Raw genomic sequence first — 27,125 nt, forward strand, 5'->3', positions numbered from 1 at the left:
GCCTTGTACTTTACGTAAGTTATCCAATTCAATAGAATTCTCACAATAGCTCTGTGAGGTAGATATTATCATCAACATTTTACTGATGAAGAAAATCAAGGCTCCTAAACTGACACAGGTAAATGATATCAAACCTGATTTGTATGACAATACACTGTCTTCCATTTTAAAAAGCAAATTGTACATAAATCTGTAATATTGAACCAAGTATATAAATCTACATATTTAATTACCTTTTCATCTTAACCAAATTGTTTTTCTTTATTTAAAATTTATAGTGTTATTTGCAAATAACATAACTCCAATTCTATATCACTTTAAACTATTTTGTCTTTAATTTAACAAACACTTATTGGGCATCCACTATGTGCAAAACATTTTTCTACACATTAGAATTTCAGTGGTGAGCAAGACAGTCCTTGTCTTACTTATGCAGTTAATACACTAGCATAGAAATAAATCACTTGAGGCCAGGAGTTCAAAACCAGCTTGGGCAACATAGCAAGACTCCATCTCTGCAAAATATTTAAAAATTACCCAGATATGGTGGCACACACCTGTAGTCTTAGCAACGTGGGAAGGCTAAGGTGGGAGGATCCCTTGTGCCCAGGAGTTGGAGGCTGCCGTGAGATATGATCACATCACTGCACTCTATCTCGGGTAACAAAATGAGACCCTGTCTTTAAAAAAAAAAAATTCTAAAGGTAGGCATTATCAAGTGTTATCGAGATCACAAAAGAAGGGTAAGGGAGCAGAGAATGATAGGCAATGGCTTTCTAAATGGCACTGTCAGGAAAGGTCTCTCTTCCAGCAGACACCTGAATTAAATGATAGAGTGAACCATGAGAATATTCAAAGGAAAAACATGTCAGAGGCAGAGAGAAGAGCAAGTGCAAAGGCCTGACACAGGAATGTGCTTGGAGTGTTGCAGAAGCAAAGCAGTCAGTATGGCTGGAGCACCGTCAGTGAGGCAGAGTGTGGAAAAGGAGCTTGGAAAGGTAGCCAGGGCCAGGCCATGCGATCTTTGCAGACCGTTCTGGAAACTTGAAAATGTATTCCAATGAGAAGTAAGGAAATGACTGAATAGAAGGGAATGTCATCACCTGACTCTGGTTTTGGAAGGACCTTTCTCAGTAAATTGTGAAAAATAAGCCAAAAGGGGACAAGAATGAAAACAAGGAGACCCGTGAGGAGGCTGTCGCAAAGGTCTATGGAATATAGGGGGTTTACTGGGCCACATGACTGGGAGGGCAAGGCAGTACTGGCCTAAGAATGACTAAGAAACCAAATTTCAAAATCCCATCAGGATGGCTTCTCTGAAGGTCTCATTTCTCACAACACGAGCTCCTTCTTTGCTCAGACCTGCTTCTCCATTACTGTAAGCAGTTCCAAGATTTGTGGTCAGAAAAGAAACGACTCTCCTTTCAGCTCCAGTGTGAAAACCCCTTGCAAGTACCTGGCTGGATCATGCAACCCTCCCTAGACCAATCACTCACATTCTATTGCTGTGTGTACAAACCTGGCTTGGGGGGTCAGGTAATGGGGTGCTCTAGAAGGGGCAGCTAGAAGGGAGAGCAGGATGAAAGAAGTTTGCATTTTCTTTATTTTTTAAAGATACAGCAGGGGACCTGTGAAGACAGCAGAAGAAGGTAGTGTCTGGGGAGAGATTGAAGAGGGCATGCTGCTACCTAACTAAGCCAAACCCCAGTGATTTCTCCTATCTCTAGATTTTGTTTTGACATAAATCTTCTATACCACCGCCCTATTCCTTTCAAATGGCCTCATATGGATCTGTATCAGTGTTTCAAATGCATTGCAAATGTCCCTAGGGCATAAAAAGGGCGATAATGCCAATTTCTCTGACAAATCCTCTAGTACCTCTGGTGGGATGGTGTTGGGCACTAGTGGATTCTCAGGAGAGATACGCACATTGGCTCCAACCAGAGGAAAATGGAGCCATGCTTTCTTAAAAAGTGTTCCTCGGGAGCCCAGAAGCAGTTTGTCAGAAATACATCCATCCATCCATAATCAGTTTACTGAATGAGCTTCACATACGAGGCCAGCCAAAAACAACTTGATTTTTTTCAGCCACCGATTTTCAAACCCTCTCTGTTGGATGATTTATCTCTCCCTGCGGGTTGTACCTTGAAAAGTTCTAAAGTGGACCCAGTCACTTTGGACCATTAAATCATCCACTAAATACATTTAAAGTGTCTCCATCTCCTACTGTATCAGGAATTCTCAAGACCACCCCCGGGTTCAGTGACTCACTGGGAGAACTAACAGGATTATGGAATAGCCATACGCACAGCTGTGACTTATTACAGCAAAAGGATACAAAGCAAAACCAGCAAAGGTTAAAGGCACACAGGGCAAAGTCCCAAGGAAACCCAGCTCAAGCTTCCTAGCGTCCTGCTCCCGTGGAGTCACACAGGACACATTCATTTCCAGCATCGAATTGTGACAACACGCTTGAAATGCTATCTAGCAGGGAAGCTTGGTTAGAGACTCCAGCCACGGGTTTTACTGGGGGCTGGTCAGGTAGGCATCTTCTAGAACGTACCAAAATTCCAGACTACCAGAAGAAAAGGAAGTGTTCAGCGTAAATCACATTGTTTATACCAGCAGTTTGGGTACAGAGAGCTACTCTTATCAGCTGAGGTAGTGGGAATGCTCCTGAAGTCTTAAGTTCTCAGATGCCAGCCAAAGACTAGTTTTGCAGGCAGCCCTTTCTGAGGAAGCAGCCTCAGGCCTGCTATGTGAACTCTTTCCTGCACACCTGTATTAACATGAGAGTGAGCCAGGCTGGCCTGCCCTGAAAGAAATCAGCCATGCTGTGTATTCTGGTTTCACCAGGAATACAGCTAGAGGAGGGTGTGGGGTAAAGGGAGAAAAGCTCTTATTTGCCTGGTTTCCAGGACCTGGCTTCCTGCTCCTCAGGAGGCAACTGATACAGAGCTGAGTTTCTCTGGTGATGAGCTGTCTTTATAAGTTCTGTTGTGAGCCTCTTTCTGAAGACATCCTACTGCCCCATGGGCTATACCCACCACATAGCTTTTATTAGGGTCACCTTCGACTGCCAATTAATCTTCTTGTGGTGGAAGGGGGTGTCCTTTCAAAACAGCTCTGGCCAAGCAAGCCTCCACTGCACCAGCTTAGCCTGCAGGAAGGTGCCAGGTACCATCGTCCCACCAAACCCAGAAGTGCAGGTGACTTCTCCCCCAGCTCTCCTCGTGACAGACAGCTTTCCCCCAGCCTCTTGCCTTCAGACGTCTCCCTGTGCCTGTCAAGCTCCAGGAGACATGCACACATCTGATTCAAGAATTGTCCCACTCTCTGCGTTGTCTTTAGGGTGGAGGGTGAGAGGATCATTATTTTCTCTTGTTGATGGAAGATGCACAGTATTCCCACATCTACTTAAAAAAAACTACTCACCAATTGTCTTTAACATCTTTGTACATATAGACTGAATACGTGTGTGTGGACACACAGACAACCAGTTCAAACCAGTTTTAGGGGCCGAGTTATCAAGTCCGGTATGTAGCTTTAGATTGTCTTAGCACTAGGGTCTCGGTCTATATTCTAAGACTGGAGAAGTGGCAAATATTCATATCATTCATAAATACATTCATAAAAAAATATTACTTAGTATTCAGTGGATGTCTAGTTTTGCCAGTTAAAAAACAATGCCAAAAAAGGGGTAAAGGGATTCATCATGTTGTTCTACATGCTCTGACCTGCACTGCTTCGGTTCTTCACCTTTTCCCAGCAATCAAGATTGCAGAACGTCCTGGAAAGATGGCTCTAGGCCTCATCATGGCCCTGACCATCCACCTTGGGCTCATCTGCTAAGATCACGGACTGCACCTTCATTTCCCTTATGTGTGACGAGCTGTTGACTCAATATAATCCTGATGTCCTGCTCTAGTACTTACTGGACATAACACATACACCTGCACACACCATGAAATGGCCGTTGGAGGACTGTATGACAGAGTCTTCTGAATCTTTGCAGTGAAATCGGCTTTGAAGTCAAATAAGTGCAATGGCACCAATAACACACCGAGATAGCTAGAACAAATGCAATGACAGATTATCTAGCAGGAACAAAGGTATTGCTCACAGTTCTGATAATGCTACCAACTGCTTCCAGAATGATTAGGTGGCTCCACATGTCAGGAAAGATTTAATTACAGCAGAGGCTGTGATCACCGGATTGTGTAAGAAGAGAGTGGTCCAGAAGGAAACCTGAGTAGGTAGAGCAGACCCGCTGTCCAAAAGGACAGTGTAGATAAAAGCACGTTCCTCTTATTTGCACCATTGTCTCCCAACACATTTTCTCAGACCTCAATTAAAAAGTTGATTCTGTAATAATTTAACATTTATTTATTTGTTTGTTTAGTTAGTTAGTTAGTTAGTTAGTTTGAGACAGTCTTGCTCTGTTGCCTAGGCTAGAGTGCCGTGGTGTGATCTTGGCTCATTATAACCTCCACCTCACAGGTTCAAGTGATTCTCCCGCCTCAACCTCCCGAGTAGCTGAGATTACAGGCATGTGCCACCACAACCAGCTAATTTTTGTATTTTTAGTAGAGATGGAATTCCAACATGTTGGCCAGGCTGGTCTTGAACTCCTGGCCTCAAGTGATCCACCTGCCTAGGCCTCCCAAAGTGCTGGGATTGCAGGCATGAGCCACCGCACCCGGCCATAGTACAATAGTTTTTAAAATTTTATTTTGTTTTGTAATTGACAAATAATAACGTATAGGGTACACAGTGATGTTTTGCTACATATAATGTATAGCAATCATATTAGGGTAATTAGCACATTAATCATCTCAAACATTTATCATTTCTTTGTGTTGGGAACATCCAACATTCTCCTTCTAGCTATTTGAAGCTATATGATATGTTATTGTTAACTGTAGTCATGATACAGTGATATAGAACACTAGAACTTATAAGAAGATTTCAGACATTGATCTAATTCTAATAATTCATTTTTTTAAATTTAAGCTAATATTTAAAAATTATATCACAGGGCCTCGCCCAAGGCCTGGCACTTAGCAGGTGCTCAGTAAATATTTGTGGAATCTATGTGCCTTTTCCTGATAATGACACTTACTGCTGCAACAGCCTGGAAAAATCTCTTTTCAGCCTTATGATTAAGCTTAAGCCTCACTTTCTCACTGAAGTTTTAGTCATTTCCTCCCTAGAGCATCTATTGCTCTTCTACCTGGAGTACTCTGTATCCTATTTATCTGTTCTCATGTTCTCTCTCTCTCTCTGTCTACACGGTGAGCTCTGGGATGAAGGAATGGTATACAATTCATCTTCATATACTCAGAGGTTAGCATACTAACCCATAGGTACACAGTACATATTTTTGAATGAAATGAATTAGCTGCTTGAAATATGATTTTTTTTTTTTTTTTGAGACAGAGTCATGCTCTGTTGCCCCGGCTGGAGTGCAATGGTGCGATCTCGGCTCACTGCAACCTCCACCTCCTGGGTTCAAGCAATTGTCCTGCCCCAGCCCACGAGTAGCTGGGATTTACAGGCACATGCCACCATGCCTGGCTAATTTTGTATTTTTAGTAGAGACAGGGTTTCAACATGTTAGACAGGCTGGTCTCGAACTCCTGACCTCTGGTGATCTGCCTGTCTCGGTCACCCAAAGTGCTGGGATTACAGGCGTGAGCCACTGTGCCTGGCCCGAAATATGATTCTCAATTAGACCTTCTGATACCTTGTAGGTTTTCAAATGAACCACTAGAGTTCACTTTCCCATATTTGAGTATGAGGGTTTTGCATCAGAAAATGCCTCTTATAAATCCTCATTATGTAGGCCACACCCATTTCCTTCCTTCTGCCCTCAATAACTTGGGGCAACTATGGGGCCATCATCCAAGATAATTTAAACTACATAACAATCATTTTTGCTATCCTGTTGCCATATCATCCACCTTATAAATCGCCCTGACTCCCTTAACCTTTGTCAAAGATTTTATTATCAAATGCTTAAAGAATATATGTTGCTCTACTACTTTAATTCATTTAGAAGGTTTACTATTTTTTACATGATCCTTTTGGGGTGTAGAACAATAAAAAGTATCAGAGTGGTACTTTCTCCCAGAAAAATATGATGTGGAAGATACTGTGTTGACACTTGGAAAAGGGCAATCATCAAAGCTCTAGAGTGTTTCATTGACATGTGTCTGAAACACACAACACTTTGTGAAACAGGAAGAAAAACTAACCTTTGAAAGAGAGGGCAGCTTTCATTCCCAAAGATGTTTTATTCTCCAAAAGTAAAAGTAAAACTATATTTAAGTTCCTACTAGCATGCCAGGAAATATTCAAAGTAAAACAGTTGATATTAAAATAACATGATCATAATTTAGGAATATATTAGTGAAAATATTTGAACTAAGATAAAAATAAGACTTTGAAGGTCAGTTTTGCTTAAACAGGTAATAGAAGTACAATGTGAAATCTCATGAATCTCACTGCTTATCAGCACTTCCCCAAGTTAAGTGTTCAGAACTAAAACTGTAAATCAACAAGGTTTTACTGAAAACCTTTGCCCTTGGCACAATTAGGTGTTATCATAGTTCTGGAAAGAAATAATATATGGTCAGCCTTTGAAAAGCTTACAAACCTCCTTTGCTTAAAACTGACATACGTGTTGCATGGTGACATCAATCCTAGAAGCCATAGAATCCTTACCAAAGGCACCCTTTCTTCTTCTTTTCTTCTTTCACTTCCTCCCTCCTTCGCATCTTCTGGCATCCATCACAATTTTTTCCACCTTCCAAAAAAGTGAATTCCATAGTCTCTTAGCTAGCACTCAGTCATTTGTGCTATTCATTGATCAATAAATCAACATTTACTGATTCATTAATATTTCTGATTACTATGTTATGCCTAAATGCTATAGGGATGCCAGAGTCTGGCCCAGTACTATATGCTGGGTTCTGTGCTAGGCATGAAGCTATGGAGATGATAGCATCTGGCCTTCAGGGGCTCATAGATCTTTTGGGGGTGACAAGCCAAAAGCAAGCCATTTTAATACACTGTTTCATCACTTGGCAAGTGATACAGTAAAAGCATGCATTTAGTCCAATCATTGCACAAATGAGGGAGTGATTAAATAATCTTCATAGTCAAGAAAACTGACCCCTAGATACAATTTTGAACTATGAGAGACAAGCTCTCTTGGTTCTTGCACAGCCTCCTAAATGCACACTTTTTTTAGATTCATACACCTTAAACTCACTTAAGTAAATTCATCTCCAGGGATTATGAAAATCTGGCTTGATATGTGCAGAACAAGTCGGAGGTAAGGGAGAAAGTGCTGGCCACCTTTGGGTTAATTCAGAACATTTGCCAACTCATAACTGGATTCAGACCATAAAAACTCTTACAGGGTTAAACTTTCCAGACTAACTGTCCATAATGATCAAATCATCCCCCAAATATACAAAATGTTTCCATTTATTTGTAGTTTGAAACTATAGTAGAGTCGAAATATAAAAGAAAAAAAGTAGCAGAGCTTTTTCTATGGATTATTTATTCAATAATATCTATCAAGCACTTTGTAATGTGTAAAATGTTTTACTGTGTAGCTGTTGCTATCTCCAGGAATGCATTAGCCAAGTTGCTAGATCTTTGCTGTAAGACTGAATGGTAGGATTAAACTAACTAGCACATTTTAAAACATTTATGTTTCTCAATTGCATTTACTTAAAATTGCAGAATTTTTCTTTTTTTTTCATTTTTTTTTTTGAGACGGAGTCTCCCTCTGTCGCCCAGGCTGGAGTGTAGTGGCACGATCTCGGCTCACTGCAAGCTCCACCTCCCCGGTTCATGCCATTCTCCTCCCTCAGCCTCCCAAGTAGCTGGGACTACAGGCGCCCGCCACCACGCCTGGCTAATTTTTTGTATTTTTAGTAGAGACGGGGTTTCACCATCTTAGCCAGGATGGTCTCGATCTCCTGACCTCGTGATCTGCCCACCTTGGCCTCCCAAAGTGCTGGAATTACAGGCATGAACCACTGTGCCCAGCCAGAAGTTTTCGTTTTGTTTTGTTTTTGTTTTTTTTAAAAAAACCTTCTAAGATCCCATGGCAAGGAATATTCAATATTATTAAAGTGAAGCATCTTTCTTTCAGGTTATTTGTTTTCAACAGCATGTAATTGCTATTTGAATTTGCTTCAATGAGTAAATATTTCACAAACATATATTCTAGCAGTATGATGCTTCCAAAATATCATTTATTTTGTTTATTCCTAGAAAAGAATACCTTAAAAACAGAAATTATGTAATTATGAGTAACAAATTATATCAAAAACTCAAACTCAACAAAAATGTGTAAAATACAAATGGATTTTAAATGTAGGAACACTTGCTGCACCTGTACCACAAATAAATAAAGATTTAGATTTTAACTAGACATGAATTGTTCACTCACCATATTGGCAAAGATACAAGTGTAAAAATGGGTACAATATGATGATATCCATCAAAATGTAAAATGTACCTATTCTTTGGCCCAGAAATTTCACTTACAAGAATCAATCCTACAGATAAACTATGCACGTGTGTTCTGTATCTGCAAGGACACTCAACACAGCACTGCTTGTAACAGCAGCAACCTTCAAAGCATGAACCTTCTGTCCATCCCTACTGTCCCCTCCCGGCCAAGCCTCCATCTTCTCTCATCTAGATCACAGAAGGAACCTCTGCTTGGTCCCCCTCTTTTCCTTCTTTTCCTCCTACAACCTCAATAATAGCCAGACTGATATTTTTAAAACATAAATCAGATTATGTCTTTCTGCGACTTAAACCCCTCCCATGCCTTTTCATCATGCTTAGCATAAAATCCACCATGCTTATTCTGGCTCATAAAGACCTGCATTTCAGCCTGTGTCTGCCTGCTGACTTCATCCCATGCCTGTTGGGCCCTCACCCAAGGTGCTCACAACACACAGGCTTCTCGGGCACAACCAACTTGCTTCTCAGGCACAACCAACTTGCTTCTCAGGCACAACCAACTTGCTTCTCAGGCACAACCAACTTGCTTCTCAGGCACAACCTGCTTCTCAGGCACAACCAACTCATTCCCACTTCTGGACCAACTGCTTCAACTAAAATAATAGACAGGCACTCACTCTCTAGCACATCGTCCCATTGTATTTCTCTTTATGTCATCTGTCATCACCTGGCTGTGCTTCTGTTATTTATTTATCTGTGTTGTTCTTCCTCTCTATCATATAAGGTCTAGGAGAGCAGGGATGTTGTCTGCCTCGTTCAGTTAAGTATTATCAGCAACCAGAAAGGCGCCTGCACCTATTGAGTGTTTAGTGAATGTTTGTTGAATGAATTAACCATCAGAAGGAAATGGAATCAATGATAGAATGCCCATCAAATGGAACACTGTGCAGCCACTTAAAATATTTCAGTGGACAATAATGCCAGCATTATCTTCTGACCATGTCCTTCCACACTGCACGGGTCTGCCCTGGGCCTCTCTCCTCATCCTCATCTCAGATCCCTGTGTTCTGGTCTTCTTGCCGTCCCTCACACATTTCAAACCTGTGCCTCAAGGTCTTTGCATTTGCTGTTCTTGTACCTACACCCTGGACAGCTCCCTCACTCACTTCATCTCCTCACAAGTCATCTACTCAGAAAGGCCTTCCCTGAGCACTGGTAAAACTCACTAACCTTGCCACTCCCTCTCCCCGACCCAGATTTATTTTTCTTCTTACACTTATCATTTGAAACAAAAGAGCTTATTTCTTTGTGTCTGTGTTTATTATGTGCTTCCCCTGACTAGTGTGTGCCTGGTTTGCTGCTTACCACGACCTCCCCTGCAGGTACAACATTGCCTGGCATGGAGTAGCACAAAAACACATACTTGATTAATGGACAAAGAATGAATGAATGTATTATTAAGTGCGAAAAAGCAAGACACTAAACAGTATGTCTCTAGTTTGCTGCTGCCATTTGTGTTAACAAAAATGACCCAGATGTATAATGTCTCTGGAAAGAAAACCCAAGAACATAGTAACAGAGAGTGCCTCTGTGGTAGAGAACTGAAAGGCTGAGGGCGGGCCGAGGGTAAGAGGAAGACTTATTTGTTCTGTATGTCCTTTTTTTAAGATTGTATTTTTACCATAGGCATTAATTATTTTTTCAAAACAATTGAGAACTTTGTTATATCTGACAGTTTTGCAAGCTTATGTGTTTGAGACTAAAAATATCAAGGCCTTCACAAATGTTACATCTAATTGATAAACATTCAATAACCATCTAGTTAGCAAGTCTATATTCTTGGCACAGCCCTATGCAATCTCTTGTTCGGATATTCATGAAAATTTGGGGGTTGCAAAGGATACCTATGCTTTCTGCGGAAGAGGTTTACATTCCGTAGATGTAAAATGTGAGAAGAGGAGACACAGTAGTGTGGATCTCTAGTACAATAAGGCCCTTCAGGAATACAAACAAGACCCCTGGACATTTTATAGGCCAGGAAAACAGCCTCTGTAACCAAGATATTTCAAATTTCAAGGTTGAAATATGTCCTCATTGCTTAAAAAAAAAAAAAAAAAATCTGCCAACAGACTCTACCCACCCTTAATGGCTGATTTTCTCAGTGTTTTTTCTGTCTCTATCAAACAAATGTACTCTGCTTTAAGAAAACCAGCTATTCGAATATCCAGATTTATAGGAAATCATTTAAAGGAATATCTTCTTGCTTTAAGGATTCATTCAAATATCATAGTAATAAACACGTTTAAAATACGATTCAATATAAAAAATTATACACAAATTTCAAAAACACCATCACTGAACATTCAGGAACTCAGTAATTACTTGCTGGATGGATGAACATACCTATTGAAAATCAGTAGAGTGAAATGGATAAGGGCGTGAGTCGGGGTCCAGATATCCCCATGTTTGGATTCTATCTCCGCCGTTTGGTACCTGAGTCTGACCTTCAACAAGTGACTTACCCTCTCAAGGCCTTTTAGTATTTCTTAAAAAATGAAATGAATGAGTAATGCCTCCTTTACGATTAGTCGTATTAAATGAAAGATGTGAGCCAATTTAGGTAGATATACTATCAGTATATTTTATCATGTATTATTTCCTTCACTTAATTTCTGCTTGGCCAAAAGTGAACAAATGAATAGCAAGAACGCAACTGTTTTTGTATTTCCAAAGTCATAATATAGATAAATATAATTATGTATTTAATGTACATATATGTGGCACATAGTAAATGTTTGGTCAGTGCTGGTTATTATTGCAAAAAATAATAAAGAATTCCCAGAGAGTTTCACTCCGTTTTCCCATCCACAGAGACCAATTTTGTGCATAAGATCTCAGGACATTTTATTGCTCTGGTACAGGGAGGGGTAAAAGACTGTGTAAATGAGATTTTTATGGCCTTAAAGTTATGGGGAAACAATTAACAGGTACATAAGTTAATTGTGGCAGAGATTCAGCTTGTTACAATTGCTAACATCTATTTCCTGCGTGATGATTAGTCATTCTGCAGAGTAAATACTGTGACAATATCCTCTCCAAGTTTATTTTATAGCATTACCTGATTCCTACTTTCTTAATTGAAAGTATTAAATGTAAATGTTTTATTTAATTTCCCAAGACTAGAATAGAATTTTGAGTGCTTGGAGTGGAAGGGAACAATGGTACAAATTGCTTGAAATTTAGAGATGAAATGAGGTGCCCCTTCAGGTGATGAAAAGTGTTTTCTTCTCCAATTTTCTGGCTTTTTTTTTTTTCTTTCCTCCTAGCACTACCTGTTTGTTTAATAAAGTTGAGAAGTCTCGCAAAGGGCCTTATAAACACGTGTTATTAGATTTTAAATCTGATCTGAAAGTGCCTCTCTCCTACTCCGAGTAAAGTGACCTTTTTAAATGGAGGGAAGTGGGTTTAGATGACAGTCATGATAAATGCGGTCATGTTCACTCAATAAAATAAGGCCCAGTGCATTTGAGGATAAATCAGTGAAATGTACAGCCCCACCTGTCTGTCTCCATCATTCATTTCCACTGTCACTTTCACAGTGGCTGATGGATCACAGTTGCTGTAAAATTAGACAGCCTTTAATCTCATTTCATCCTGATTAGCTTCTCTTTCCCCTTTCCCTCTAACTCACTGACTGACACGCTAAAAACTCACACTGGGCTGTATGTGAACCTGGAGTACAAACCTCCCCAACTACCTGCTTGTGAGGGCGAGACACTTGTCCACCTCTGGAGAAATCTGGAAAGAAGCAGGCATGTATCTGTTATTTAAAAGAAAATCAATAAGTGCAGTACCCAAGGCCATTTTAAACAATTGTTTGCTCTTGTTCACTACCCTATTTATTTTGCTTTTCTTTGGGCTTAATCAGAAGTCAAAGAAATTAGGTCTTTTGCAAAATTCAAACATTGATTGAATATAGATTTTTTAAAATAAATTTGGGAGAGTTTTATATTCAGAGTAATTTCAACGAGCATTTGAGTATATTTATAGCCTCTCAATCCACAGTAATAATTCAGAAAAGACAATAATTCAGGAATGAGAATACTGAAATGCTCAGCCAAGAAATATAGCAGACAGGTTTTAAAACAAGGGTAAAAATGTGTAAATAGATGAGAATTCCTTCAAGTAGCCTTTAAATTAGGACTTCAAAGACCTTCTTTTCTCTTATTTTGAAGAGTTCAATAGTTAGCTTAGTGCAATAGTTTCATTTGTTTGCATAAAGCATAACAATAGGGGTAATCAAATGAAAAAGAGGCTTAAAAATAAATCATGTATTGTTTCCTTTACTTAATTTCTGCTTGCCTGAATGAGAGCAAATGAATGGCAAGAACAAAACACAAGTGTCATTTTATTTTCAGAGACTGTACTTTATTATGAAGCTGGACTTCTGGTTTAAAAAATAATAATACCATTTTTCATTATTTATAAGATCTGGGCAAAATGTTGAACTGACTGAAAGTTTAAAAGAAATATTTGAAGAGCTGTGGTCATAGAATAAGTTCGTTGCAGCTGATGGCCTCTATGACTGCTCTGTATCTCATGTGAATTGATGCATACAGCTGACAATTAATGCTGAGTAAGTTTACCACTGGCCAGAGGACGTTACCGTCAACTGGAGTGGCACCAGGTTGTTCACAATATGATAACGGAAGCTTCGTTTTGTTTTTGGTATTTTGGAACCAGCATTATGCTCCAAACAATGATGAACTAATTAAAGGGAAGAAAATCTTTCAAACATATTCCACCTCTGTTGCTCAATGAGCCTCACGTATACTCTGCCACAATGAATTCTGAGTAGTGAAGGCTGCAGGATCTACACAGGTAAAAGTGTTTTTCAAAGAGAGAAACTGAGGATTGATGGGCTAAAGGACATTCTTGAGATGACTCTCAAAGTCAATTGACCTGATTCATGGACCGCACAAACCACTGCCCACCCAATTTCTACATTATCCCCCAGATTGGAGGTTTACCTACCAATGCCTTCTGCCTTGTGGGTATAAGTTCAAAAACAATGCATATTTACAGTACAAATAAATAAGTCAGTAGGTAAATAAACAAAACAAAACTCCTAAAATCCCATGGTAAGAAGCTTACATGATCTGATTTGCTCTTTCAGAGGCTGTGTTGTAAGTCTCAAACCTGTGCCTGTTTCTTATTTTTTATTTACATATCTTAGCCAGCATAAATGCTTCCTGAGAAAAATAAAAGATAATAAAAACAAAATGAAATGAGAGCTATATAGCACCCAAAATAAGTCAGGCGTGAGATAGGTCTCCTCACTTTCTCTCTCTCTGCATTGGCAAAGGAGCACAAAGTAAGAGTTGGCCCTGACTCATATTGATTTCCCACTGCACTGGTTTCTTAAGTGCTCTGTTGATCCGTGTCGAGGAATAAGTTCCCTGCCTGAACATGCACATCACCTCCCCATTTGTCCTCACCTAGATTTAAGGTGCCCATATGATGAGCTGAACAAGGACATCATTTTTCCTACTGGGCCCAAACCACTGTAGGAGATATAACGAATGCTCTATACGTTTACATTTACCATAGGATATTATTGTAGCAGAGACTAACACTGCACAGCACGAAAGGAGACAGGAGCATCCTATTCTGGTATTTTGTGTCTCCCTAAAGGAAATGTAAATCAGAACAAATACAGAGAAAGCTGGCATTAGTGGGTTTCTGAATAATGTCCCCTCCTCACATCCACCACATTTGGGCAGAGAGAAGGGAGAGGCAAGGAGAACAGATATTTGTGATGTTCCTGACAGTTTTCATCTTTGTTACAGAAGAGCTCCTAAGCAGATAGATAGAAAATGTGTGATTGTGCTGCTAATGACATTGTACAGGAAATTAAGCGTATACATTTGGAGGAGGCATTAAATCAGCAGGACCTTAATTTAAAAACTTAAAACTGTATGGAAATTCAGCTTGTTCATTGCTGTGGAATAGAAAGCTACCAAGCACCCTGAGTCTGTTTATGGAAAGACTGCCAGCAAACCAAGTTGGGCAGAGCATCTTAATGGCTCCAAGTGTATTCAGGGATACTTCTTCCAAGAAGTAACCCCAGCCCTGACCATTTAGGAGTGTCAGTCGTTCAGATCACCATCCACATCATCAGGCAGGTTAGGAGAACCTAGGAATTGAAAGCAGCATGACAGGTTGTTCTTGACTAATTTCTGGAATAACATTATGTAAAATTAGTCAAAAGGGGTTGGGTTTGAAACCACTGGGAACACACCGCTGAGTCACTGCATAGGGATCCCTGGATTGGTGACTAGTGGCTTGGCTACCTGTGCGTTCTTCTTCCTCTGAGTCAGTCTCACATTTTATGCACTTCAGTGAAACAAATAGCCAGTGAGCCAAGGTAGAAAATCCTGAGATGGAAAATTTCATATGTCTTTTTTTTTTTTTTCTTAATTTCAGTTATGCCATACAACAGTGCCCACCACTGCGTTGTGGAGGTGGAAAACTTCTTGTTCGTGTTGGGTGGAGAGGACCAGTGGAATCCGAATGGTAACTATTGAACAACTTAATTGGAGGTGCTCAGCAACTATGTGTGTAATGAAGGGCATCAGTAGCAGTCCATTTTGTAATTAGTGTGGAAAATACATTTCTGTGCAACGGGGACAAATGAAGTAGTCAAGAAATGGGGCTGACAATTGGAGAGAGGGTCAATCATTGAGCTAACTGGGGACATGTGTAGCAGAGCGATCACTCATCAACTGTCTGGGGATTTGGCTTCGCAGTGATACCCCAGCCCCTCTCCTTATCCATCCCCTGAGGAATGCTACAAGCATGAGCACAAACTCCCTAGAGGAAGGGAGGAAGCTGCAGCTGTTAAGAATCCTCACCATCTTCTCCAACACCTTTCTCCCATTTTATCAACAGAATAATGTGGGTTGCAATACACAAGCATTATGTCCAGTCATGCTGCACATAACTTTAGCTGAAGTTATTTTGCAGCAGGTATTACTCGACATCCATTCCAGTTGCTGTACCTTTTGCAAGCGCTTCTTCCATAGATTATCCACCATCCTCCCCGTTGATGTGATTACGTCATAAACTTATTGCAAAGAGAAATTAAACATTTTAACGCACTTCCCAAATCGAACACAAGAAGAACACTGTGGCTTGCAGAATATGCAAAATTATCAAGATATTTTTGGAAAGCTTGCACATGAAGGAGGAGTTGCAGTTGTAGCCTTCTGTGTAACAGAGATAATTATGACTGAGAAACTATAAAACAGCTTGCAGGTACACATTTTTACTTTAAAACCCCAGAACATCCAGCTGAAATTACATATACTGCATATATTTTATTGTGAATGCTCTCTTTCAGCATCTGCACCAAGGCAAATTATAGAAAATTGTTACAGCTGTTCACTCTAGAAAATCTTCAAGGAAAACAATCCAGGCCACCCTCCAAGAACATTTCTTTTAAGAGAGGGGGACATTCTTTCTCAAGACCTGCAGCTTTGTTGTGCCACATTTTCTAGTGTTGGAAAGAAGACAGTTCCTGGGCTCTGTGAGAAACAGATTTGGAACAGGAGCAAGGATGATACTTCATGTCTCTCCCCTAACTTACTTTTATAATGATAGATTCGATATGTTACCAGAAAACCCTGACATGCGCACAATGCATTGTAAACTCCTCATTTACTATTTAACTTATCCTTCTTCAGAAGTGATTCGAACTGTAAGGAGCATTTGTAAGCAAACACACAGTGTGCAGCCACTGGGTTTACCTAAGCGAATAATCTGCAGAACATTCTTTTTGAAGGCCTGGTTAAAACTAAAACATGACAAGAGAAAACAGGAACGTCTTCAGCCTACTGCGCTTCGCAGGTAGAACAGGCCTTTGTTAAAATAGCAGTCTTGGTGCCACAGTTCATTCTCACAAAACACTGTGAATCTGCCTGACTTAAGGTCTTAAGTCAGACCTTAAGCAGCAACACAGAAAACCTGTTCCACAGGCATATGCAAAGAAAACAAACAAACAAACAAACAAACAAACCTGTAGCTACTTGCTGTTCAATTTCTAATCAAAGACACATCTGAGAGAACTGGGTGGAGGGAACAGGGGAGAGTTGAAAGGACATATTCCTTCCTCTAGTCTAGAGAATCAAGATTTTATCTTTGAACTAATTCAGACTCCCATAAAATCATGCTGTTGGATTACACTGATTTTCTCTTTCCCGGCCCTGAGAGGAACAGCAGTTGGGTTTAAAGCCATCAGTGAATATGCTGTGAGAAATGACTAGAAACAGCACACAACTGCATTTACCATAGGGATGGTTCTCACCATTGCCACTCATGGGCTCCCTGTGAAGCCCCAGAGGATAAATTCTTTAGACCAAAGTACTGAGGCATTGTGTGCTTTTGAAAATTATTACTAATGCTAACCATGTGACTATTGTGTCTCTTCTCTTTGCTTTAACCACTAGGATGCACAGAACTAAATTTTAGTATAACTTTAATTACTATATTTTAATTTTACCTTTAGCCTTAATACAGGCCTGGGAGTGCTCTCTCTCTCTCTCTCTCTGTGTGTGTGTGTGTGTGGGTTTAAGATCCCTTTTTAGAATTTTGGAAGCTTCCACATGAAAGGCTGAGTCATTGTGTCCCTGACTCATTTGGCAAGTGAAGTCATTTAGCATAGATTTGGGCAAAGGAGGCTGGACCATGGGCTGGGCTCACCTAAGTAGAGGAGAACTGGTTATGCCTTACGGCAAGCAGGCCAGTCTTATGCACTTCATGTCAGTCATTGGCTAAAGCCTTCCCCCAGGTGGGGCATGAGGGAAGGCAATGAGGTGGCCTGTTCAGCAGCAGGAGCTGCCGTGACCATGAGCAGCCAGCATTCAGCAGCCAGAGAATGGGTGAACCGGTCTGGTAAAGGAATCTGGGCTAAGGACCAAGAGCATCCACCACAATCCCATGAATCATTTCCATACTCCATCCATCTGGTCAACAATAGTTAACTTCATTAGTATTATTAGTAGTACTTATTGAGTACTCCTTATTGCCAGGAACTTTGCTAAGCACACACCTACATCATTTCACTTAGTCCTCACAAGCATCCTGCAAATCATTCCATGGTAGCTCTAGTTTTACTATGAGAAGACTAAGCCTGAAGAGGTTAAATGACTTGCCAGCAGACATAGCTTACAAGAAGCTGAGCTGATTTCATCCTAGGTCTATCTGATTTCAGAGCCGTCATCTTTAGCCACTGTAATATACTGTGTTTCACATAACCATATGTATTTGGTTAGATGTGTAACAGTCATGTTTTGCTTTTGATCTTGATCTTGTGAAATTAAATCAACATTGGATCACATGGAAAGTGGCTCCCACTCACTCACAAGGAACTCTTCATCATTCCTCATTTTAAAAACTGTGAAGAGACTCAACCATCTCTAAAATATGAGCGTCTTGTATTATAATACCTCATGCAATTAATACCAAAACATATAAAGGATAGTAATTCTATGATAATATATAGCATGCTTTAACATCACTGCTGGCACGAAGAAAGCTTTTAAATCCGTGGGTTCAGATGTTATGTATGTCAGTCCCAAAGATGAAATCTTCTTAAGTTAAACATTAGTTCTTATGACAATGGTATCTGAGATGTGTGCCCTTGAAGTACAAAATTGCAAATTTCAATACATGCTCATAAAACACAAACATATACTCATTGAAATAAATATAATTATATCTATTGATGATCTATTGATGACCACAACTTGAAGTCAGCAAATATATTAGTTATGGGAAATATAATCAAAATATACACATAAGGTTTTCTACTCAGATATAATTATTAACTCCTATCAACTCTCTTCATGTCATTAGTGATAGGAATGCATGATCCTCTTCTAATAGATATGCATAGACTCTGTCAGTGCCCCAGCTTATAGAAACCCAGTTTACATTTGTCACTTCCTGATAACTGGCTCCCAAAACAACTGCTCATAGGGAACTTCTTTTCTTCCCACCTCCTTCTCCTCTACATTGGCTGGAAACCGCCACCCTTTGCCCCATTCATCCCATCAGCCCAGTGCTAAGCAACAATGTTGGTGACAGGGCACCAGCACAAAAAAGAAAAGTGGAGGAAAATGAGAAAAAAATATGAAAAGGATGAGGAAAAAACAGGATGTGTGAAGATAATCCAAAATTTCATAGCATATGGCCGCCACTCTCAGGCTGCTGGTAGCATCTCCATAGTAGCCACAAGGAAGGAGAATAACCCCATTTCATCTCACCTTCCTCACTCTACCACACTCATTTCTCCTGAGGTTCATTATCCTCTCTGCACCTCCTTTGCCACCTCCAGAATGCCTTCCTTCTTTTCGTCTTCCCGGTCCTCCATTCTTGCCCTATTTTTGCGTCGTCTTTGGGGGTTCTGGGGACAGGGTCTCACTCTGTTATCCAGGCTGGAGTGGTGCAATCATAGTTTACTGCAGCCTTGAACTCCCGTCCTTGAGCAATCCTGTCACCTTAGCCTCCTGAGTAGCTGGGACCACAGGCATAAGCCACCACACCCAGACTCTTTTGCATCACTGACCCTGCCTCTGGAAACCATTTTCTCATCTCACATCCATGTTACACCAGTTTCTGCTTAGCCTCTTCTCTGAATCAAGGCCACTACCATTACAACCCAAAGTAAACACTGCTAGTTTCTACCACCACTGCTCAGCACGTGAAGGCACTCTCAGCCCCATTGCCAGGAGGAGGCAGATATCATCTTCCAAATGGAAATTCTAAACCAAATATCTAGAGAAACATTCCTATACATAGTGGGTAGGTTCTACTTTCTTATGAATATCATTAATCTTCACCTGAATTTGGGAATTAACCTTGGAACTTGACTAAGAATGATGATATTTTTTCTACATGGAAATGATTGCAGATTTCACAAAAACTCACTTATTAACCAGCTCTAGACATAATTCTTTCTTGAGTTGGAGCCTCCTTATGTGAAATACAAATCTTCTGAGTCTTCCTTTCCCCCTGGTACTCTTATTTCTTCCTGTGTGTCCCCAAATAAAACTCAATTTACCACTCAACCTAACCATCCAAACTTTCCCACATGATTCCTGTAACTCATGATCTCACATCAGCAAAATATCTATAATCCTTAAATTCTCCTCTGAGTGGTTCCTTTAACTTCTTTTCTAATCAAAACCTAGCACTGTTTTCTTTTGTTTTGTTTTTGTTTTGTTTTGTTTTTATGGAGTCTCACTCTGTTACCCAGGCTGGAGTGCAGTGGTGTGATCTTGGCTCATTGCAACCTCCACCTTCTGGGTTCAAGTGCTTCTCCTGCCTCAGCCTCCAAAGTAGCTGGGATTACAAGAGCCCACCACCATGCCTGGCTAATTTTTGTATTTTTAGTAGAGACGGGGTTTCACCATGCTGGCCAGGCTGGTCTCGAACTCCTGACTTCAAAGGTTTGCCCACCTCGCCCTCCTAAAGTGCTGGGATCACAGGCATGAGCCACCACGCCCGGCCAAAACCTGGCTATCTTCTGAGAGTACTGCTTTCCTACCCACTCTTTCTAATGGGAGCCAGTGTATATCTACTTCCCCCACACACGTTATATTATTAGAGGCAAGCAGCTTCTCTGTTTTCTCTTTATTGCCATTCTCAATCCCTTAAAACCCCAAGCACTTTAAAGGATATCTGCAGATTATACCATTTGCTGTCTCTTTATGTGGCAGTAATCCACTGTTTTGCCGGTAATGCCACCTTTACACTGACCATCATCCCCTCGTGACCTTACTTCCCATTTTACTGAGCTTAGCTTCTATGGCCCATCCCTACAAACACTCTCCTCATACACCTGCCTTTTGTTCTCTCTCTCCTTCCTCTGTATTTGCCTGGCAATACTAGTCCTGGTTAAACCTAACCCTCTTCCCTCTCTCCCCTGCCCCTGAGCAACTAAATGTGGATAGAGAAAACCACACAGCCAAACTGGCTACTACTCAGCTCCACTAAATTTCTGTGGTCAATGCACCTTTCTACCCTCCAAGGTAACTATTTCATTCCTCAGTCTTTTCAAATGCCTCGTTCTTCAAAGTCACCATCCTCACTCTCAGTTGATGGCCTTACTTTTTAATTCAATAGAAGCACTCAGAAGATAAACTCTTCATTTTACTACCTTCAATCTATTCACTTATTTCCATTGCAACTTATATATTCTGTCTTCCCCCTATTATTGTTTCTGCCCCAATCCTAAAGTCTATTCCTCATTCCTTCTTGCCTGCTCAGGACTTTCCAGTGTGACTGAACTTTAAAAACAACCAAACAAACCTTCCTTCAAGGCTGCATCCTCCAGTTATAACCTTCTTTCTATTGCAAAAGTCCTAAGAAGCAGTGCCTCTCCTCTTACCTCCACTTTCTTACATCTTAGTCTTTCCTGAGTAGTCTGCACTCAGGCTTTCATCCCCTCCGGGTCACTGAAGCAATGCCTGTCGAGGCCACAAGCAACCTTCACGCTGCCAAATCCTATAGTCACCTCTCAGCTGCTCACCTCCCTTCCTTTGAAACACTATTTGCTTTCAAAATACCACACCTTTCCCCCTATTTCTGAGCATTCTTTTCCTTTGTCGGTTTTGCTTCTTCTATTCCAGGGCTCACTCTGAGGACCCATTGTCTTTCATTTTCATACACTCTCCATAAATGGTTTCACTCAACCCTATGGTTTTAAATAACCCTGGACTAATGACTCCAAAAGTTGCACCCATAGCCGCATTTAGCCAGTGGCCTACCAGACACTTCCTGTTTGAGATCCTATAGGTCTCTTAAGGTTAATTCCAAAACAGAGCTCGTAACTTCTCTTCCCAACTCCCTAGCTACTCCTCCTTGGTGTTCCCCACCTCAGCAAATTGCAAACCTTCCATTCAATTATTCAGGCTAAAAACCTAGCAGTTATCCTGAATGACTCACTTTTTCTCATACCAATGTTCAAGCCCGCAGGAAATTTTATTTGGCTATGCCTGCACAACAGATTTAAAACTCAACCATTTCTCACCACCTCCACCTTCATTCAAGCCACTACAGCTCTTACCTTGATGATTGCAGTGGTCTCCTGACAGTTCCCCTCTTCCACAGCGGCCCCCTATAGTCTACTCTTTACACAGCAGCCAGCGTGATAGATTAGACTGTTTTTCACTTGCTCAACACTCTCCAGTGACTTGCTATTGTCCTTATAACAAACTATACAATCCTGCATCAGCCCACAAGGCACACTATGTTCTGGCCCTTGACCCCTTTCTGACCTCTGTCTAGTCACCCCAGCATTCTTGCTGTTTTTGAACTTACTGCCAGCCCAGAGACTTAATTCTTTCCCGCCCCTTTGCCTGAGAGACTCATTCTGTAGATATTTGCATGACTTGCAAAAGACGTCTGTGAGCAGGTGACTCTCCTACTTAAGCTGGCCTCCCTTTATCATTCCTGGCTTCACTTTTTAATAGCATGCATCACTACTTGATATTATACGTTTGTTTATTCATTTATAAGGATACGGACTATGTCTATCTTGCATACCAAAGTATTTCTAGAGTCTAGAACACACAAAACACACAGTAGGTGCTAGGTGCTTGATATATATTTGTATATATCAAGGTAATAATTGTATTGGGTGGACATTTCTGTGTGAGTATATGCACACACACTCACACACCCCTATCTGTTCAGTCCTGTAGTGAAGTTGGGTACCCATCTCTCAATGTTATATGTATAGTTACACATATATAAATAAAGGCAGACTTAGAGTTAAGGCTTCAAGTTCTCTAGATGATTATCATCTCAGGTGCTACACAGAGAATGTAATATATTATTTTGCTTCCATTTCTTGTCTTATATATAAAATAAGATTCATTTTAATACTTTGGAGGCATTACCATGCTTCTCAGGCTCAACAGAGGGGATAAGCTAGTTAAGCAGCTCAGAGGACTCATGTTTCCCATTTCAGCACATACACCTGTGTATATGTCACAGCAACTGTGCTTCCCCCAAATACACACACAGAACTTACATGGTATGTGTAGAACAAAACTAACTTTCCCAATCAGGCTCTTTTTGTAGTGGCTATATTATTGAACACAGAGAATCCCCCTGATAGAGAGGCCGTGCACATGTGAGTGGAACTGATAATTTACAGACAATAACTTACTGTGTTTAAAGCATTAAAACACCAATAACACCCCAGATATTTTTATCCTAACACTGTAATAAAAGCCAGTTTGGTAAATATAGTTGCTTTGATTCTTGTGGTTGATTTAGTTTTATCCTAACTCATTGCAAAAACAGAAAAAGGAAAGAGAAGGAAAGAGGAAAAACACTTGAGGCGGCACATTTATTTTTCCATTGACTCGTCGCCTGTGCTGTGGTAGGCATTCCCTCTACTTAATTCATCTATTTGTTAAACCTGAGAACAGAGACGTCTTATAAAATACGACTACATGTGCAAATCAGCAAAAGAATCTCAGTTTTAAATGTCTCAAATACATTTTTACAGGCAAACACAGTACAAATTTTGTCAGCCGTTATGATCCTCGATTTAACAGCTGGATTCAACTTCCACCCATGCAAGAAAGGTAAGTGTTTATTTCTTGCACCTGAAGTGTTTGTGACGACTTTACAGGGGGCATGGGTGCTAGGTGATTTTTCATGAGAAGGAATGCTAAACAGAGTCAATGAAAGACGTATGAGGCAAAATACAAAACTTGGCCTAGCCAATTTACATGACCTTCCTTGTTAATTCAATAGAGAAAAATAAGTCAATTATTTGTCCTAATGTAGGAAGAAAAAAAAAATGTATGACTTGTCTTTCTTGATTATATTGACTGGTATTTTGCAAACAGAGCTAAAATTTCTCTGGCTGTATCACTCTTTTTGGAGATAATATATTTAAACCCTAAAATTGAAATATAAAACACTATACTTGCAATGATGTGCATTTTGGTACAGACATTTCAATACTCAATATTAAATTATTTAATATTAAATTCAATATTCAATATTAAAATTCAATATTTAAATATTAGACGTTTAGATAATTAGATATGAAATATTGAAATTTAACATTTCAATAGTAAATTTTGTCTTGTTTGCATTTACCTCCCCAAATGTCTTTGAATCCATACATTCAAGAACAAGTCATTCGTTAGGTTTAAAAAAAAATTAGTCTTCCAACGTGTCATCTCATTTTTTGCATACCAAGTAGTTAGTTATCTCAGCCAAGTCTCCTGGCTACCAAAGGACAAGATGGCTACTATATTTACACATAGTTTGTCTCTCCTAGCTGTTCCTCAGGCATGACACCATGTCTTTATCTGCATATGCAAATTCACAGCCTAGATTTTGAACACTTGGTTCTTTTCAAATAATATCTAGACATCCTCTTGAGCAAATTCTCCAGTGTGATAGACAGTAAGCTGCATCCTATTGCCTCTTCAGCATGCACTTTGGGAGGCCAAGGCGGGTGGATCATGAAGTCAGGAGTTCATGACCAACCTGGCCAACATGGTGAAACCCCGTCTCTACTAAAAAATACCAAAAAAAAAAAAAAAAAAAAAATAGGCAGGCGCGATGGCAGGCGCCTGTAATCCCAGCTACTTGGGAGACTGAGGCAGGAGAATCGCTTAAACTCGGAGGGCGGAGGTTGCAGTGAGCCTAGATCGCGCCACTACACTCCAGCCCGGGCAACAGAGTGAGACTCCATCTCAAAAAAAAAGGAATCATCAGCATTCTTTCTCTTTTCTATTTCTTACATGATCTCTCACCTGAATATCTCTCTTTTTATAACACTCAAGTAGATTACCCTGAGATTAAATTGGATTCTTAATCCTAAATTCCAAGCTAAAAGAAATTTTCATACAATACCATTTATTGAAAAATGTACTTATTGCAGCAAGACAGCATGAATCCATGCTCTAATGAAACTCAAGACCCCTAACTTTCTACTCTATATACAGGTAAATATATTAAAACTCTCTTAGAAGACTAAAGGCTATACAGTGAAAATGATGAGGCATGCATGATACATTAAGGACCAGAGACACTTTTAGGAATGTCTAGTTCATAGGTACCTGAGGAAATAATTCTAAGTCAATTAATAGTTTGACCAACTTAATGAATCTGAAGCTTCCTGGTATCTTTCTGCAGTGCACCCTGTTTCTCTCTTTTGGAGGTTATTTCCTGGTTGCTGTTATTACAGCTGCATCACTTTGCCCTTTAATCAAAACTATTCCAAAAAGTTTTACTTAAAACACAACTATCAATACATGTTTGAAATGTCATCATCTCATCACCACGGACCCCTTTGCTGGGGGCTGTACACCATGATAATTAACCTTCATGCCTTCGGCTTGGGAGGCATAACTCACGTTGTGGTCAATTATCCCACTGTAGAACCCCTAAGGATGGGAAGTATTGCTGCAAAACCTAATTAGTAATTTTTTTGAAAATGTGTATTGTTTACTTGATAGTCTGTAATGACTTCCTCTGAGGCACTATGGCCTATCATGGCAGGGTCCTACTTAGACAATTTTTAGCAGCTCATTGACCTGATAAAAAGACCTGCCACGGTCTGTCGGCGCCCGGCAGCCACCATTGACAGGATGGACTGTTCAACGTTTCTTTCTAAGTCATTATGGTATATCATGTCACGTCCCTAGTAAAAGAAGTTTTTTTTTAGATTTAGAACAATCAACTCGATAGACCAAATAAAGAGCTCCTTACAGCACTGAGTGGGAAAAGGCAGATCTCACAAATGCCCCGTCAATCTTGCAGCTCCATCTCTCCTATGGGCTGGTTGACCCAGGCAACAATCCATAACTTAAAATGAAATTTTTCTGTCGTTGCCAAGTTTCCATTCAAAATAGCAAGTACAATCAGTTACTAGTGTAGATTAATTGGTGGTTTTAAAAAAAAGAGGAAAAAGAATCTAGAAATATATGAGACACTCTTCAGATCAGAAAAGTTGCTTAAAACATTTAGTTAATTTTACATTGTGTAGATCATGAATGAAACCGGAAGTTCCCGCCTACCCCCTTCCCTTATGCTGCTACCAAACTGCTGAAAAATTATTATGCTGAGAAATCACCAAACCAATTGAGAATAATGAAAACACATTGTAAGCCACCTCCAGGGTAACCTACCCTTACAGAGCTGTGCTTGCTACTTTGAATGGAAGCTTGGTAACGATAGAAAAATTTCATTTTAAGTTATAGATTGTTGCCTGGGTCAACCAGCCCACAGGAGAGATGGAGCTGTAAGATTGACGGGGCATTTGTGAGAACTGCCTTTTCCCACTCAGTGCTGACAGATTGAGTCCCAGGATACCCTACCTAGCCAACCCTTCCAAAAGAATAGAGAAAAAGTGCAGAACACCTTCCCAGTTTAGCAGGGAAATGGGCCCATGGCCTTCAGACTCACTCAACCATGAGTCGGCTCATGAATTGCATACCTGCTGGCTATGAATTTACTGTCAGAAATGAATAGATGAAAATATAAATTTAAATGTAGTGCCAATGAATTGTTTTGCTCTCAGATTTAGAATTTAATTCTTCAGTAAGGAGAGGAAAAATTAAAAACTTGGATCAGTAGAAATGTTTTGGTAACTTAATTTTTTTTTCAGTAAAACTTGACGTTTGAAGTATTATTCTTATGGAGATCTTACCCCCTAGCTAATCTAAAAAAAATAGAAGAAAAAGCAGTTTGGGAAGCGTTAAGAACAAAGCCTCTATTTCACAGAGTAAATAAAAGACAAGAATTTCATATGTCAAAAAAATGCGTCAATGTTTAAATATTTTGTTTCTAGTAATATTTTGTGTTACAGGAAACGATGGGAGACAATATTCTTTTTAACATATCTATTGTTTTTAATCCAATGACAAAAGTCAAAACTTCAAGCTGGGTAAGGATATAGTAATCCAATCTCATGCTTTAGGATATAAACTGACAACTCTAAGGGCCAGAAAGAACTTGTAAAGATGTGTAAAATAAGCCAGGTTTAAAGTATATTTGTATGCATTATTATTAATCTTTTTAAAACTTATCTCACAAATACTGAATATTGCTTCTGGCAGTGGGGGCAGGGGAGGCTGAAGGAGGGAGAGATGAACAATTTGAAATAGAAACAGTGTAATCACACTAAAAAATCTTTAACAATCTTGAACTTACTTTCCTCTCAAAATAAAATAGCCTAAACCTTGTATGTTCTTCATGTGGCGAAGAGGGACAGGGAGCATTGTCAAGAGAGACCTGATATGGTAAGATTTTAGCCTAGAGCAAATGTTCACAGTTGCTGGCAGACCATTAACAATCAGGTTTCTAAAATGCATTTCAGGAACTCTCACTTTGGGCACGCAAGGGAATAAGTCAAAGATTCAGAATCTTTACTGTTGGAATTTCTACCTAAAAATGCACTTTTCCTCAGGAAGTGAAACCTGCTGATTTTTTCCCATTTAGATCCTAACAGTGACACTGTGTGGATAAAGCTAGGAGTACACACGAGTGTCACATGAAGAACGCCTTGGCTAGAAAATAGAGCAGGTTCTGACAGG

General features: G+C 40.0%; 2 protein-coding genes across 3 annotated transcripts in view; one reads left to right on the forward strand and one right to left on the reverse strand.

The window, feature by feature from the left end:
- Positions 1-27,125, forward strand: part of LOC105498372 (kelch like family member 14) — a 101,014-nt gene that overhangs the window by 62,763 nt on the left and 11,126 nt on the right. For both annotated transcript variants that reach the window (XM_011770443.2, XM_011770445.2), the window contains exons 4-5: positions 14,980-15,069; positions 23,075-23,153. In XM_011770443.2, the coding sequence (XP_011768745.1) occupies positions 14,980-15,069; positions 23,075-23,153 (169 nt within the window). The remainder of the gene's footprint in view (positions 1-14,979; positions 15,070-23,074; positions 23,154-27,125) is intronic.
- The window catches only part of LOC105498364 (uncharacterized), a 308,776-nt gene that overhangs the window by 35,179 nt on the left and 246,472 nt on the right, over positions 1-27,125 (reverse strand). The window lies entirely within an intron of this gene.

This window comes from Macaca nemestrina, chromosome 19, assembly GCF_043159975.1.
Source record: "Macaca nemestrina isolate mMacNem1 chromosome 19, mMacNem.hap1, whole genome shotgun sequence".
NCBI classification, from domain to species: Eukaryota; Metazoa; Chordata; class Mammalia; order Primates; family Cercopithecidae; genus Macaca; species Macaca nemestrina.